Source organism: Gorilla gorilla, chromosome 10 (assembly GCF_029281585.2).
Source record: "Gorilla gorilla gorilla isolate KB3781 chromosome 10, NHGRI_mGorGor1-v2.1_pri, whole genome shotgun sequence".
NCBI classification, from domain to species: Eukaryota; Metazoa; Chordata; class Mammalia; order Primates; family Hominidae; genus Gorilla; species Gorilla gorilla.
Genome location: NC_073234.2, coordinates 140,640,545 through 140,658,158, shown reverse-complemented (window position 1 = coordinate 140,658,158; position 17,614 = coordinate 140,640,545). Strand labels below are relative to the sequence as shown.

At 53.2% G+C, this 17,614-nt stretch overlaps 1 protein-coding gene across 4 annotated transcripts in view; it reads right to left on the bottom strand.

The window, feature by feature from the left end:
• The window catches only part of TMEM132B (transmembrane protein 132B), a 507,362-nt gene that overhangs the window by 458,920 nt on the left and 30,828 nt on the right, over window positions 1-17,614 (bottom strand). Inside the window, exon 1 of one of the 4 annotated variants that reach the window (XM_055358387.2) lies at window positions 12,951-13,436. The exons of the other annotated variants lie outside the window; for them this stretch is intronic. Within the exon in view, the coding sequence (XP_055214362.1) occupies window positions 12,951-13,017 (67 nt within the window). The 5' untranslated portion in view covers window positions 13,018-13,436. Of the gene's footprint in view, window positions 1-12,950; window positions 13,437-17,614 lie in introns of those variants that run through there. 4 annotated transcript variants of the gene reach the window in all.

The following is a 17,614-nucleotide window of genomic DNA, read 5'->3' as shown; positions in this document are numbered from 1 at the left end:
AGCCACCACTATTTTAAGTCTCTTCACTCACTGATGAACCCAATCTGAACAGATATACACAGTACATCAAATCTAGGCTTCCTTGTTCCCCCAGAGATGCCCCAAGCATCATCCTTAATGTGTCACTTGAGCTCCCTGTATCACAGCCCCCCAGAACCTACAAACCATGGCAGCAAACTCAGAGAGTTTCCACCTGCTCCAACAGGGACCCAGAAACCCTAAGAGCTGGACTCACAACTTAAATATCAGCATTACCGTAGCTAAGATATCCAACGCATTCTTGGTTTCCTCCCCCTCTCTCTCTCCCCTCCTTTTCCATCAGCCCTGCAAGCATCACCCCTTCATTCCCTCATTGAGGTCAGTAAGGTTAACCACTGGCGTGGGTCCCCACACCTTCCTGCACACTTGTAAAATTATGCAAAAGTGCATACGATGCCGTGTATGTTCCAGTTTCAGGGGCAGCAAACAGCAGTGATTAAGAGCCAAACTCCATCACTACCACTGTGTGCTGCCTCTGAAACAGCACACACACCTGTTTCATGGCAATCCTCTTATTTATACAATATAGAATTCCCAGAAGTGGGATTGCTGGGTCAAAGACCAGATGCTACTCTAATCCATATTGGCAGATTATCTTCCAAGTATTCGTCCTCAATCAAAGCAACCAAAATATGTGTGAAGTCACTGGGCTGGGGTTTCAGAGGTCACACACACAACAAAGAAGCTGGAGGAGCTTTGGAAGCAGCTCAAAGGGCAGCCTCCAGGGGCAGGAGGGAGGCAGCATCAGCTCCTTTCCTGGCATAGGGACCCCAGAGGCATCAATCACATGTGAGTGCTCTCCAGACCTGCCGGTTCTCCCCACCCTACTTGGTGGGCTGCAGTAGTAGTTTTTCTTCCTTCTGATGCAAGCATCCATATTTTCCTTTGGGAAATAACCTCTGCTCCTCTCTGGCAACGTTGTTCTAATTCCAGTTCCAGAAATGAGCTTCGGACTTAAGTGTGGTTGATCAGATTCCATCCCCACAGTCCCAGTCCCTGGCTGAGGGGTCAGCACATGACCCAAATTACTCCAGTAAAAGTCAGTCCTGGGGTTCTTGCTAGGATGACTAGGAAAGAAACATTCTATTTCCGCTGGTTGGAGGACAGGCTGGAGCCAACTGTGGCCAGCTTTGCCATCAGAAGGGGGGAGGCTGTCTGAGAATTAAGTCAACACAGAGAGAAAAAGAACTAAGAGACCAAGTGGCAGACAGAGCAGAAGCCCCCATTAGGAGAGTGTTAAGCCCCTGGACCCAGCCATACCTGAAGCCATTTCCCTCTTAAATTTCCCAGCTCCAAGGATGCCTACATTCCCATTTTTGTCCCTTACAACTATGAGAATTTAGACTAAAATAGTGACATACCCTTGCATTGGCACATCATCTCCATTGCAGCATCACATTGGAAACTTAAAATATCATAAGCCTGGGTGTCACAGATTAAACATAAAGAAGGCTATATCCATCTTTTAACCCAATATGAAGAAACACAAGGTTATAAGAGATCTATGGACTGGAATCACGCTGAGTATAAAATCACTGATCAGTTCCCTCCACAGCCTCCCTACAAGGGGTCTTCTGTGCTGTGAGCCACTGAGCTTTGCCTACAGAGTAAAAAATATCTCACACACACATGTGCTACTATTTTTTAAATGTTACATAAATCTACTGTAATTACCAAAACCTACTCATTCAAAAGCATTACTAAGTTGATGGCAACTTTCGATCAATCTGTTTTTCTTTTTCCACTGAGAGTTACCAAACCCACAATTCTCATACCGAGGAGCTGGATAATTTTTTCTGATATTAAAAATGATGGCTTCTTTTTGAACACTGTCAGTGTCCTATAAACATACATTCACAGAGCATTCCCTACTTGAACATTTAAGGCAAATTTTGTCTTTAAAAGGACCAGACCAGAGAGCAGACAGGTTATTTAGGCTTTGCAGGCCATATGATACCTGTCACAACTACTTAATTCTGTCACTGTTGTACAGAAGTAGTTGTAGACAATATGTAAACAAATAGGCACCGCTGTGTTCCAATAAAACTTTATTTAAAAAACAAGCAGAGGGCCAAATGTGGTCCATGGCCTATGGCTTGCTGATGCCTGGATTAAAGGGTACAGAAAATAACAAGCAACAAGTCAGGAGCCGAGGCCAGCTAAGGGTCAAACAGAATTTACACATCTCTAAAATGTCCTGGAAGTTGACAGAGGAAATAAAATTTGATTGACACACACCTTTTCACATACACCTCTACTAAAAACAAAAACACCTGTACCAGAAAATGAACAATAAACTGTGCCAGAATCATCACATCATGAACAGAGGAAGAATTTTTTTCTTTTAATCTTAGCGATTTCCATGGACACACAGAGGGGAACAACACACACTGGGGCCTACAGGAGGGTGGAGGGTGGGAGGAGGGAGAGAATCAGGGAAAAATAACTAATGGATACTAGGTTTAATACTTAGGTGATAAAATAATCTGTACAGCAAACCCCGACGACACAAGTTTACCTACATAACAAACCTGCACATGTACCCCTGAACTTAAAATAAAAGTTAATTAAAAATAAAAATCTTAGTGATTTCAGCAGGAAAAATGAATACCAAACTGAGTCTGACAGACCACAAGTCAAATCCTAACTCTGCTCTTTCCAGCTGTGTTTCTCCTGGGGCAAGCAGCATAACTGAGCCCTGGTCGCGTCAAGCATCATTATTAAGATCATCAGCATTATACTAACAATATTCATCATTGCCACTCTTTACTGAGCACTTACTATGTGCCAGTAAACATTCCACAACTATCATCTCATGACCCCTCTTAACTTTATTCTCCTTAATGATGTTTTGTTTCTTTTTGTGACGGAGTCTTGCTCTGTCATCCAGGCTGGAGTGCAGTGGCGTGATCTCGGCTCACTGCAACTCTGCCTCCCAGGCTCAAGCGATTCCCCTGCCTCAGCCTCCTGAGTAGCTGGGGCCACAGGCATGTACCACCATGCCCAGCTAATTTTTTGTATTTTCAGTAGCGATGGGGTTTCGCTATGTTGGCCAGGTTGGTCTTGAATTCCTGGCCTAATGTGATCCACCCACCTCGGCCTCCCAAAGTGCTGGGATTACAGGCATGAGGCACCGTGCCCAGCCATTAATGATGTAAAAATATCTCCATCTTACAGATGCAAAAATGCAGGCCGTTCTCCACTGGGACTCTTGGGAAGATCAAACAAAAGGCAAAGGCCCAACTCACGGATGAAGTTCTGTTGTTCTGTTTGTTAATTTCATCACTAAGAAATATTGATTTGGTCCCAATTCCAAGTACAGTAATGAGCACATAGTAGACACTCAATAAATATCTACTAAATGAACCCAATTCATCAGCAAATCTTGTGGCTCAAATTTCAGAATACACCCCACATCTCACTACTTCTCACCTCCTCTGCAGCAACCACTCAGTCCAAGCAGCCATTGTCACTTGCCTGGACTACTGCAGTAGCCCCTCAGGGCTTCTGCTCCTGTGAGTCAAAGCAGATCTCTCCTCGGCTCTAACCTGCCAACAGCTCCCATCTCACTCAGAGTAAAACTCAAAGTTCTAACCAAAGACTAGTTTGGTTAGAACTTTCACTGCCCTGGCCTCCTTTCCTCCTGCTGTTCTCTCACTCGTTCAGCCCAAAGAGTGAGGGAACAGCTCTCACTGGCCTCCCTTCCGTCCCTCGACCCTGCCAAGCACATTCCCACCTCAGGGCCTTTACACCTGCTGTTCCCTCGCCTGGAACACTCTTCCCAAGATAGCCACCTGGCCTCCTCCCTTACCGCTTTAGGTCTTTGTTCAGATGCCACCTTCCTGACTCTGCTGTATAAAACTGCAAACCTGGCCAGGCACGGTGGCTCATGTCTGTAATACAGCAATTTGGGAGGCCAAGGTGGGTGGACTGCCTGAGGTCAGGAGTTCGAGACCAGCCTGGGCAACACAGTGAAACCCCGTCTCTACTAAAAATACAAAAATTAGCCAGCCATGGTGGTGAGCGCCTGTAATCACTGCTACTTGGGAGGCTGAGGCAGGAGAATCACTTGAACCCGGGAGGCAGAGGTTGCAGTGAGCCAAGATCACTCCACTGCACTCCCGCCTGGGCAACAAGAGTAAAACTCCGTCTCAAAAAAAAAAAAAAAAAAAAAAACCCCGCAAACCCTCCTCCCCAGCGCTCCATCTCTGCTCGCCCACTCCATTTCTCCACAGCACAGACCACCAGGTAATGAACGGTGTGTTTAGTTATTTATTGTGTTCAGTATCCGTCTCTCTCCACCTTAATGCTAACCACAAAGACAGGGTTTTTTGCCTGTCTTTTTCCTGCTGATATCCCCAGCACCACGGACAGGGGCTGGCACAGTGCAGGTGCACAATAAAAATGTCTTGGAACAGACAAAGGCAGGAAGGCAGGGAGGATGCAAATTGGAGGGAGTCTCCAGGAACAAGGCCGGCCACAGCAAGTTCAGAGCCCATTTTACAGAAAGGGAAACTGAGTCTCAGGTCAAGAGGCGAGGCCAACACTGCCCAGAATTCCCAATTTCTTGAGAAAAACCAGAAACCTGTATAGTAATATTGACAGCTCCCAATTTTTAAATGTCGGCAACTAATAAGAAAAGTCTGCAGGCCAGATATGGCCCAGAGGCAGCCAGCAGCCCTCCACCAGCCTGGAAAAGTTCTGATTCGCTGCTACTTAGAGACAAGTTTTCTAGCAAAATAACATTTTCCATCTACACCATGCCTCCCCCTTCCCTTCCCTTGCCCAACCTACAGACTCGCAAAAAACAGGTTCCCCTCCCACCCGGCCCTCCCACCTCTGCCATCTCTCTGCCCAGGTGCCCCCCAACCCCACTGACCTGGCCCCCTCTGCTCGCCAGGAATGCTAGCAGCCTGCAGCAGCAGATGGCACAACTACAGAAAGGAAAAATACCAAGCCAAAGACATAAATACGTCGGCAGAGTACACAACACGGAGAGGACCCAGCAAACAAAGAGCCGCAGACTCCGGGAGCCAGGAGATGAGGTGCTGCCAGCCCCACTTCCAGAGTTCCAAAAACAAAGCCAAGACCCCTTGGAAGGCCCGGGGGAGTCACCCCAGGAGTGCTGGCTGCAGCCACGGCAGTATTTTCATGTGTCCATTTGCAGTGATGTGTTGAGAGCCCCGGCAGGAGGCATTCAGGACACAAAGCAGACATCTGAGGCATGATTTACTGAGTCACCCCTCCCGGGCACTGCATCCTGGACTTGGAGGCGTGGCCACAATGAGTAAGACCCCCCCTCAACGGGTTAATTCAGACCAGGCTCGGAGCACCGAGCGACTCTATCACCCTCAGTAATAAAATACAGCAAATCAAATTGGACTCTATTGATTTTTTATGTAACTATTTTGGGGCCGAAGCATAAGGAGAGGGTATTGATCAGTTAAGAGTCAGGGTGTCAGGAAAGGGAGACAGGAGCACCCTGGCTGCAGAACCAGCTGATTTAGCCAAGGGAAGGCACTGGAATTCAACTCCAAAGAACCCAGGCTTCTTTCTCTCCTGCCCCCAGCCGGCAGAGAATGGGCATTGAGAGTCCATTCTGCCCTGAATGGGAAGATGGAAAGCCACGCAGCTGGTAGAGCAGGAAAGCAATGACCAGCTCCACTGAGCTCCTCTGCTTCATTTCTCTCCCCATGGCACTTGACATTGAAGTTCAGATTTCTTTGTCCACTGCTTTACTGTTGTCTTGCTCTGCAAGAATGACAGAGTGTGGGATTTGTCTCTTTTGTTCCCTGCTGTGTCCCAAGTGCTTAGCCCCAATTTATACCTCTGTTCAATGAATGAATGAATGAGCTGGTTGCCATTTCTTGAGCACTTGCTGTGTGCCAGGCACTCTGCAAAGAACCGTGCAAGGATTCACATGCCTTCTGCCTGGAACCCCCTTCTCTCAGTTGGCTCTTTCTGGTCATTAAGGTCTCAAATTAGAAAACTGCCACCTCCTCTAAGAAGTCTTCCTGGATCGCACAGTCACTCTTCATCATATCGCCTTGCATTGACCATGAAAAACACAAATTAATGTCTGGGATTTTCCTGTGGGTGTATTTATGAGCTTCTTATTTGTCTCCTCATCATCACCCAACCTGCCCTAGAACACAAGCCCTGGAGATCACAGGCACCCAGGCCTGACGGCAGGGAAATTGAGGCAAAACTCCAGGACAAGAAGGCACCATCGGGGCAGAAGTCATGAGCTCTGGGGAGGAGACCCTACTCTACCATTCATGGATTGACTTAACTTGAGTCAGTCCCTAGGTTCCTCTGAGCCTCAGTGTCCCCATCTGAGGACACATCCTACCCCTCACTCAACAGTTGCCCAAGAATCCTATGAAATCCTGAAGTGAGAAACCACTTGGCAGACGGCTGATGGTTCATGATTCTTCTCTTTGCAGCTGTGATGGTTGCAGCACGTGTCCCTAGTCAGCCCTTCCTTTCTTGCCTCCTTTCCTGTCCTGGGACTCGTGCCCTGTGCTAACAGCCTCAGGGCTGTTAGGCTGTTGTTGTTAGCACAACAATGGCATCAGCACGCCGTTGTTGTTTACAAACCTCTTTCTTGCTGAACCACCCAGCCTTGTAATGAGAACAGCCAGGGAGAATTTCGGTGCCCATTTTACAGATGGGAAAACTGAGTCTCACAGAGGCCAAGAGACTAAACCAGTATTCCAAGATCTCCCAATTTATTGAGCAAAGACAGAAACTGGATTGTGACACTGACATCTCTGAATTTGTAAATGCTGGTGACTAACAAGAGAAGTTTGCAGCCATCCGCCTTCCAGGGGCCTTCCACATCTGCTGTTTCCACAAACGCCAAGTCCCTCCTGCCGAAGCAGGCCAGGGCTCCCGAATGAGGAGGTGGACTTTAGAAGGGACAGGTTTCAGCCAGGCATGGTGGCTCAACACCTATAATCCCAGCACTTTGAGAGGCCAAGGCAAGAGAATGTCTTGAGCCCGGGAGTCTGAGGCTGCAGTGTGCTATGACTGCACCAATGCACTCCAGCCTGGAAACAGAGCAAGACCTCATTTCTAAAATAAATGGGGGTTGGGGGAAGGGCAAAATTCTCCAAACTCTGTTTCTCACAAAAAACCCAACTCTCCCCTTGACTCAAGACACATCCCCTAATCCCTTGGGTGCAAATCAGCCTCAAAATCCAATAAATTGCACCAAAACTTCAGTGCCCGTGAACTGAATGTAGTAGCTAAGAGAACCAACTCTGGGACAGACACACCAGGGTTCACACTTGCACCCCATCACTTATTGGCTGTGTGACTTTGCAAACCTCACATTGCCTCTCTGGGCCTCAGTTTGCGTATCTGTAAAATGGGACAAATAGAAGTCCCTACCCCATTAGGGTTGTTGAAGAATCCGTGAAGTAAAATCTACGAAGGGCTAAGAACACACAGTGTGCCCTACAGCAGGGTTAGTTATTGTGTTACTACTAATTCTGAGGTACATGATTCTTCTCTTTGCAGCTGTGATGGCTGCAGCACATGTCCCCAATCAGCCCTTCCTTTCTTGCCTCCTTTCCGGTCCTGGGACTCATGCCCTGTGCTAACAGCCTCACGCATCAGCACACCATTGTTATTTATGAACCTCTTTCTTGCTGAAGTCCCCAGCCTTGTAATGAGAACAGCCAGGGAGAATTCTGGGGCCCATTTTACAGATGGGAAAACTGAGTCTTACAGTGGCCAAGGGGATAAACCAGTATTCCAGTGCATGAGACCAAAATTCGGCCTGCCAAAGTCTTGCCCTTCAACATAGCCATCTAATCACTCAGGGGCACAGAATTTGAAAGGACTCCCAGTTGCCTACAGAGTTGACTCTGATGTGTTTGATTTCTACGGCTCTAAGCCTTAGTTTGCATTAATACATTTATTTGTTGCAAAGAGAGAGGGAACAGAAAGGAAGTGAAAGACCCGGCAAAGGCTAGCACATCAAAGGAGCTTAACGACTACCCACCACCTGGGAGTATAAGCCCGTCTGGTTCAGAGGCCGGGCCACACCATTCCGCACAAGGCTAGAGAGTGAAATTTGGTTGCGTGAGGTGCTGGGTAAGACACAGACCAGCGCCTTGGCTGGGATCCTAATCCTGTGTGACCTCAGCCAAGTTACTTAGCATCTCTGGACCTCCAGATCCTCCCTTGTAAACTAGGAATAATGAGAGTGTCCACTTGCCAGAGTGGTGAGCATTCCATCAAGTTCATGCAGGGAAAGGCCTGGATGGTGCCTGCAGCACAGGAAGAAGCACCTGCTTTCATCACCACCCCTTCCCCATCACCATCACCACCCCTTCCCGGTCACTGTCACCATCACCACCACCACCCCTTCCCCGTCACCATCACCACCCCTTCCCCATCACCATCACCACCCCTTCCCCATCACCATCACCATCACCAACACCACCCCTTCCCCATCACCACCACCACCCCTTCCCCATCACCACCACCACCCCTTCCCCATCACCACCACCACCCCTTCCCCGTCACCATCACCACCCCTTTCCCATCACCATCACCACCCCTTTCCCATCACCATCCCTTCCCCATCACCATCACCATCACCACCACCACCCCTTCCCCGTCACCATCACCACCCCTTCCCCGTCACCATCACCACCCCTTTCCCATCACCGTCACTATCACCATCACCATCCCTTCCCCATCATCATCACCATCACCACCACCACCCCTTCCCCGTCACCATCACCACCCCTTCCCCGTCACCATCACCACCCCTTTCCCATCACCGTCACTATCACCATCACCACCCCTTCCCCATCACCACCACCACCCCTTCCCCGTCACCATCACCATCCCTTCCCCATCACCATCACCATCACCACCCCTTCCCCATCACATCACCACCCCTTCCCCATCACCATCACCATCCCTTCCCCATCACCATCACCATCATCACCCCTTCTCCATCACCATCACCACCCCTTCCCCATCACCACCACCACCCCTTCCCTGTCACCATCACCACCGCTTTCCCATCACCATCACTATCACCACCACCACCCCTTCCCTGTCACCATCACCACCGCTTTCCCATCACCATCACTATCACCATCACCACCCCTTCCCCATCATCACCATCACCACCCTTTCCCCATCATCACCGTCATCACCCCTTCCCTATCACCATCACTATCACCATCACCACCCCTTCCCCATCACCATCACCACCCCTTCCCATCACCATCACCACCTCTTCCCACCACCACCCCTTTCCCATCCCCATCACCACCCCTTCCCATCACCATCACCACCCCTTCCCATCACCACCCCTTTCCCATCCCCATCACCACCCCTTTCCCATCACCATCACCACTAAGACTTGCTCTCTAACTTTCGGATTTGACACTGGCTGTCTTGGCCAGGCCAGGCAGCTGTCATTCTCATGACCTTGGGATCCTTGTATGGAGTCATAGTTCCCTAAAGGACTGTATGGTAGAACTCCTCTACCAGAAGAGCTCCCAGGTACAGGGTTAGAAAGTCGTAGGTGAGGAGTTAATGAGAGGGGAGCCCAGGCCTCCAATTCACTGTGTGACCCTGAACAGGCGGTCCCTGTGCCCAAGTCTCCTTCCCATCTGCCGGGGGCTGCTGAAGGAGGGGCTCTGAGGCACCCTCTTGATCTAGAAGTCAACCCACCTACTCTGCTGAAGAGTTGGCAGCACCCCCGTCACCCACGGTACCAGGGTGCCTCCATCTCGCCACAGTGATGGGCGGCGATGCATTGCTGAAGCCCATGGCTTCAGGGGAAATGGACCCCCTCCATCCCCATTCAAACTGAGACACAGGAGAGAAGAAAGGAGCCACCCAGCCGCATAGAGCTGGGAGACGCATCTGGGAACAAGGCCCCTGAAAGGGCTTTGCTGGCCCAGAGACCACCCCCACCCCAGACTCCCAGCCAACAAATGAGGGTTTTCTTTTGCTCCCTTGGATCAAGGCAACCACCGTGCTCATTGTTGGCTCTGAGTGCAGTAGCTCATGCAGAAGCCCCACGCCTCCCCAACTCCCTGCATCCGGTGGGAGGAGAGGGGATGAAATGATTTACTCTGGGAACCTCCACTGTGCAGCCATTAAATCACTGGAGAAGGCGACGACATTTGCATACCACTCCCCACCACTTCCCAATGCCACCTCTCTGAAGGGCAGCGCCACACACAGGCACCCCCCCCCCCATCACTATTGTAATGAGAAAGAAATATACCACATGCTACACCAAGGTGCCAGGCAGGAGGAAGAGAGCCTCTGCCCTGAAAGCCAAAGCTCCCCCCTGCCACTCAACGTGGCCCCTCTGTCGTGGGGCAGGTGGGGGGTGCTCCACCCACCCTGATTTCATAGACCCTAGACCCCCGTGCATAATGAGTCAACGAAGCAAGGTTCGTTCATTTTCCTCAGCAGGGACTGTAACTGCGCCGCTAATTTGCAAAGCCACAGCATGTACAAAAGTGGCTCGAATAATAGGGGCCCCCTAGTCGCTAAGCTGGGGGATTTGTGCTGACTCTTACCAAGTACCGTTCCATATGTTTAAGCACTTGCAAGGCTGAAAGAAGTACACCCACCCTACTCTTTACCATGGCAGCTACCCACGCAGGAAGGGGGGTGGGGGACAAAGAAGCCAGTCCCTGCGTGTGTGTGATGGGAGACAGTGTGCGCATCTTTGCCTCTGAACTCTTCTAGCCCCTCTTCCAGAGCCTCAGCCAAAGGGGGTCGGTAAACCATGGCAGAAATCACCCAGAAAACCCAACCAGCTCTGAAGGAAGCTCTGGTTAATTCCTCTGAACCTCTCAAAACCAAGTGTAGGCAGCTAAGTATCTTTCAGGAATTTCCTTTTTTTTTTTTCTTTTTTTTTTTTTTTTTTTTGCCATCCCTCCTAACTAGTGCTAAATATAGAGTTATCAAACTGTCGTCTCTTTATGTCCCTGGTGGGGACCAGTTAAAGACTTGCATGTGCTTCCAGGGACGGGGCGATGGCACTGGGGGCTCTGCCCGGACGGCACTTGTCGGAACGAGCTGCCCTGCTGAGACTCTCCCAAAGAACAGCAGGGGAGCAGGCGAAGAGCCCGCCAGCAGCAGGTTTCAGTGGGAGCTCACCTTCCCTCCCAACATGGGGCCTTCCAGAGCCAGGCACAGGCTCTTCTGTTGCTGGGGGAGAGGGCGGGGGACGGGGGTGGGGGGGTGGTAGGGGGACCATCCTATTCTCTTACAAAGCATTATGCAGGCAGCTTCTCTGAGAGACTTCCGATATTCACTTATAAGCACATCCAGGCAAATGCTGACCCCCGTGGAGAAACAAAATACAGACAAAACTGCAATTTTCAAGTCCGAGGGACTGTGCACTTTTGCAAACAAGTCCCAGGGCTTCAGCTAAGAGAAAACAGCCTCGGCCCCAGCAGCAGCCCCTCTCGTGGACCGCAGACGAATGCCGAAAGCAAAACAGCTATCATAGCTGCTCCTTAGCCAAGCAGGCAAGATTCATCCACGTTAAGCCCGATGCCATTCTCTAGGCTGAACCAAAGCCGAACGCTGACGGAGATCTCCAATAGAAGGTTTTCTTCAAGTCGAAGGTGTTGGTAAATATTTTGGGTCACTTAAGGGCATCTCAAAGGAAGCCGACAGTGACTTTTTCCATGCAAATAAAATACATCGAACATCAAGTTGACATGCCAGGTTTGCTCCTAACTGCAACCTTACCAAGACAGTGAAAGCCGAAAAGTTATAGTTGTATTTTTCTACTGCATTCTGCCTGTCTGTGCGATTTGTTTGTTAAGAAAATGGGGAGAGATTTTCTAAAGCAAAAGCTACCTGTTCCCAAATCATGGGTCTTGATTTTAAAAGGTTTGGAGAACTGAGATTTCAAAAGCACATGAAGCCTGCTCGTGACTGTTCCCGGGGTTCATCTGAGCCTTTAGAATTTTCTCCACTGCTTGCATGGGGTGGGGGGAGGGGAGGAATTGTCATTTTAGGATACGCTTTCTATAGAACCAACATGTAGCCACACCAAGGTGGGTAGAAAGCTTTCCAAACTCCAGCGAAGACAGACAATACCTGACTATTTTGCTTTTCCCACTCACTAGGATTGGGCGACAGCTGAGCTGGTTCAGCAGGGAGTCCAGCTCCCCGGTGCCCAGGCAATGGCTCTGGACAGCACCGCGTTCCAGGCTCCCCGGCGCGTCCTGGACTGCTTGGCCGCGGCTACCCTCTCCCGCCCGCCTTGGGGTCAGGGCGCTGGAGTAGCCCGCGTTTGCAGGAGGCGCGCAGCGGGCTGCTCTTTGGCCAAGAGGAGGCCATTTGGCGAGGGTGGGTAGCTTGGGGAGGGCAGTGTGAAAGCAGGGGAGGGCCGCGGGGCGTGGGGAGGGGCTGCGGACAAGCCAGACAGCGCCGGCCGAGACATCTCCGGGGCCCGCAGGTGTCCCGGGAACGCACCACTGTGCGACCGCGGGCAGCAAGGCACTGGAGAAGGGCTGCGTCGACGCCCCCGCCCTGCAAAACCCCTGGAGGAACTGGGACCTGGGGGGGATTTGGCCCAAGGCAGGGCGGGGAGGGGGCTCGATTCCTGCAGTCGCGTCCCCACCCGCCTCGAGAGGCTGAGTGCCCCGGTCTGCGGCCCCCGTGCGTCCCGAAAGCATCCGCAAGGAAGCTAAGGGTTTGGGGGAGAAGGCAGGCGGGCTCTCCCCAGGCGCTAGGCAAAGGGGAACGCGCCGGGGGCTCCTGGGTTCCCAGGGTCTCCCCAGGTCTGTCCAAGTCCGGGAGATGCGCGCTGCCAGGGACTTGAGAAGGAGGCAGCCGCCGGTTCAGCCAACTTTGTGCGCCGCGGCCGGGGTCGGGGATGGGGTCCGGGGACGCGTTACCTGGGCACTGGAGCGCAGTCAACGCCAGCAGGAGCCCGAGCGGCGGCGCCCGGCCCGGGGGCGGCATGGTCCTCGGCGCGCGGTGGGCGCGGCGCGGGGCTGCTCCTCTCGCGCGCCCGGCCCGGCCCGCGGCTCCCGGAGCAGCCCCCGGCGGCTACGCCCGGGCGCCGGGCATGGCTCGCTCCCAGCGCGCCGCTCCTCCCCAGACGCAGGCGCCGGCGCTGGCGGCGCTTCCTCGGCTGCGCCTCTGCGCGCTCTCCTGGGCTCGGCCGTGCGTGGCTGGGGAGCTGGGGCGGCCGAGGCTCAGCGCCCCGCGCCCTGGCCGGCTGCCCCGCACTTGGCCCGAGTTGCGCGGCCCCCGCCGCCGCCGCCGCCGCGGCTCCTGCGCCCCAGCGCCCGTCCCATCCCGGTCGCGCCGCCGCCGCCGCCGCCGCCTCTGCCAGCGCCAGCTGCCGGCCGCCCCTCGAGCCAGCGAGAGAGTGAGCGAGCGAGCGAGCTCCGGGGGGAGGAGGAGGAGGAGGAGGAGTAGGAGGAGGAGGAGGAGGAGGAGAGGAGAGGAGCGGAGGGCGGGGCCGCGGCCGGGGGAGGGGCCGCCCGGGAGCCGGGGCACAGGCGGCAGCCCGGCCAGTAGGCGGCGGGACGCGCCACTGCTCGGCGGTTCGGGGGAGGGCGCCCGGCCGGGAGGCTCCGGGAGCCCGCCGGGGGTCGCGGGCGCTCGCGGGTACAGGGGCTGCGGGAGGGGTGCGCAGTGCAGAGAGGGGATGCCCAGCTAGATCCGGCGTCTTGGGGCGCAGCGGTAGGAGTTGCCAAGGTCGAGGGGTGAGGAGGCCAGCGGAGGGTCACCGGGATGGGGCAGCGACCTCTGGAGGGGTGGTGTCTGCCGGGGCCAGAGACTGCAAGACTGAGCGCGGACAGGAGGTCCCGGGTTAAATGTGGCACAGCTAGGGAGTGCCTGTGGGAGAGGGGAGAGGAGAGAGGGGACGGCCTCCGGGAGGCCGAGGCTGTGTGCAGAGCCTCTGCACGGTACCGGGATGGGGGCTAGGGGCGCGCGGGCTGGGTGCGGTCACCTGAAACACAGCGAAGGCGGCCTGGGGATGGCCACCCGGGTGAGGCAGGGTCCCTTATTTACCCAGGCTAGAGGATGCGCCTTCCCATTTCGCGCAGGCCCTAGGAGCACGCGGAGGCAGCCAGTTCTCCTGGGAAGGGCAGATTCCCTGGCGGTCCCGGGAATGAGTTCCCAGCGCAGGGTCAGGCAGTGACGGAGCGGAGGTGTTGCGCAGGGCCGGGTACTAGGTGGTCTAATTCTTCCATCCAGGGGCAGGGACGCAGCCAGAGTGCGGAGGGAGGTCACAGGTCACACGGAGCCCCAGTACTTATTATCCCAGAAACCACTGATCCTCCTGGGCGCCCCACCCCCAACCAGGGCAAAGCCACGGGGGGCTAAGCCGAATGAATGAGTCATGCTGGGAGCATGTGGGGGCGCCTCCAGCAGCGCTCAGATGCCTTGAAAGCTTCCCCACCACGCTGGGAGGACAGGGGATACGGGGGGTTGCCCACCTGGGAGGGTGGCTTGGAGTCCTGGCTCCGCCCCAGCCCCCACCACACCAGCCACTTGCTCTGCCATCTCAGTTTTCCATGAAAAAGTGGGTCAAACTCTTTGAAAATGGTCAATAAGGCAGCGTGGGGTGATGAAAAGACAGATTTGGGGAAGACTCTGGAGTCATGGAGTCTTGGCTGAGAATCCCAGCTCTGCCGCTCCTTAGCTGTGCAAGCTGGGGCGAGTCCCTTATTCCTTCCTGAGCCTCAGTTTTCTCATCTGAGAGATGGAAGGCATTGCACATCACCTGGTGTCCCCAATAACACATACAAAGCCCCTGACCTAGGAAGTCGGAACTCATTTAAAGGAGTCAGTGTCAACATTATCATTCTCATCATCATGGCCATTATTATGATAGATCTGATTTTTCTCTGCGGGCCCAGAGCTCACATCAGAAGAACAATCCTCCCCACTCCCGGCTGCCAAGAGGGGATGGGGGACAGGGCACCTGCTTGATTAGTACAGACAAGCTCATTAGCAGAGGCAGCACTCAGTTCTTCCTAGATAAAAGAAGGAAGAAAGCCAGGGGCAGGTGGTGAGTCTCCAGCCCAGGTTAATTAGGAGACGTAAAGGGATTTTCCCGTGGCTGTTAATCGGCTTCCTCTGCAAGGGGCCCATGCCCAGGCCAAGCCCCCTTTGGGCTCCCTGGCAAGGCCTGCAATGTGTGGAGAGCCATACAACAGGCTGGACGACGGGATTGGGGGTCTCCTCGGGCTTAGGGTGGCCTTGCGAGGGGCCCATCTGTCCCCTTTCTGTGACCCTTTCCCCAGATAAGAGGATGATCCTGGAGACGTGGTCAGGACTCTCTTAGGGTCCTCTGTGCCCGGCTGCCCCCAACACCTCTTTCCTGTTCACTTGTTCATAAGCATCTGCAGAGCTGAGCACCTACTGTGTGCTGGCCTCTGCAGGGGATGGTGAAGCAGAAATGAATGGACGACGGCAGGGGAGAGCCACAGCAGGAGTGACCGCAGGGTGCTGGTGCCAAGGTGAACCGTGTGTTTGACCAGGAAGCAGGTCAGTGAGGCTGGGAGACTGTGGCCAAAGATAAAAGTCATTTTCTGGCAGGGTAAGGGGTCATTCTGTGGCTTTAGTGCCAGTGCTTGGAGAGGGCAGTGAATCAGTCCAGCAAGTCCCCAAGCCAGTGGTCACACAGTCCCAGGTGTGATGGCAGATGGCAGTTGCCTTCCCCCCACCCCCACACTCAGGACTACCTGGTCATACTCCAAGAAAGCACCTTTTAGTGGGGAAGGGCACTTCCCCATTAAAATATGCTGATGATGGTTGAGCCAGACGCTGAAGAGAGGAATCTCCTTTTGAGGGTAGCTTTTCCATGCCCCAGCTGTGTGACTCTGGACAAGCCCCTAATCCTCTCTGAGCTCATACGTGGGGTAGGGATGAGAATTCCAGCCTGGCTCAGCCTGTCTTGTGGTTGGATGAGGATTTCTGCATATTAACCAGGCCCTAAGCCTGTATCTCTAAAGGGGGTGTTTCTGGAGGAAATAAGCAGGGGGAAAAAGCCTCCCTGGATTCTGAAGGGCGGGGGGGAATCTGAGAGGCTGGCGGCAGTAACGAGGAGACCCCAGGGCTGAGCGGAATTCTCCTCTCACTCTTACCTAGACTCTCGCCCCCAGCCTGCTGGCCTCATAGCCTGGGCAGGACCGTAAGAATTACACAGCCTACAATCTCCCCCTAAGTATAGATGGGATACTGAGTCCAGGAATTGTCCTTCTCCTGGATCTGTAAGTGTGGGGAGGCCGACTCGACTAACAGCCAGCCTCGAGCCCCAGCATAGCCGTGGAAGGCTTCCTCAGGCCGCACCACCCCCTGCACAGCAAGAGACTGCCTCCAGCACGGATTGCTCTCGGTCCGTCCCCGCACCCCAGTTCTGCTGCAGCTCAGCCCACGCGCCCGCCGGGCTACCGGCGAAGAGCAACATTGCCATCTCGTGGCTGAAACTGGAACTGCAGGTCTGGAGGGCGCTGCAGAAGGAAGGTCAGGGTGCGGGTGCGGGTAGGGGTGAGATGAAGGCGAATAGGCAGAGAGGTTTCCCCACCTCAGCCAACTGGCAGCGGCAATAACAGACCCCTTTGCCCTTGAACGCCAACACGCAGGCAGCTGCTGCCGTGGTGACCACCCGTTGAAATTCTTTGCAAAGCCTGGGACTGTTTGTTGTCCATTGCACACATCGATGTTTCTGGCATGTTCAGGGAACACAGAATTGACTTAGATTGCATTTGCACCACAGGTGAGTGGTAGGGGAAAGGGGCCTCTCAAAATAGAAGCCAAGCTCACTCATACAGGTAATCAAGGATTTACTAAGAATAAAGAATTTCAAGAAATCAGTTACTTGCACACCTGGACATATGGACCCATGATGGAAGGAAGGAGCCTCTTTATGGCAACTTGCAGTCATCCATATCACTCTCTGTCCCCTCCCCTGCTTTATTCTTCTTCGTAACAGTGGCTACCACCCAGCATCATACGTACAGAGAGTGGCCCAATCAGTCCTGGTTATATTAATGTATGAATGAAAGGAGCTCAGGGCTGGACAGTACAGTAAGCACTGAGCCCTGGGAGGTGAGCCCATGAACACTCAGACCAGGAAGGACTTGACTTCCCTTCCAGGTCCACTCCCAACTGGGAGGAGGCCACAAGGGAGAAATGGCTTTCTGGCGTGTTTGAGCAGAAAGCACCTTGAACAGCTCTGACCCCTGGCTTCCCAGGATAAAATGATTCCTGGACCGACAGGGGCTGGGAAGGGTGTGAGGTGGCAGCCAGGGGTGAAGGCACCATCAGGATGGGATTTTGGAGCAAGGGTAAAGTGTGCTAGAGCAGAACAAGACTAATAACAAATAATAATGATAATAATAAATAATAATGCATCATTGAATACATACCAGACACTGCTCAAAGCAGTTTGCACGTGTGTTGTTTTTTAATGGTGGTAAAATGCACGTAACATGAAATTTACCATTTTAATCACTTTAAAGTGTACAATTCAGTGGCACTTAGTACATTCGCAGTGCTATACAACCATCACCACTCTCCAGTTCCAGAACTTTTTCAT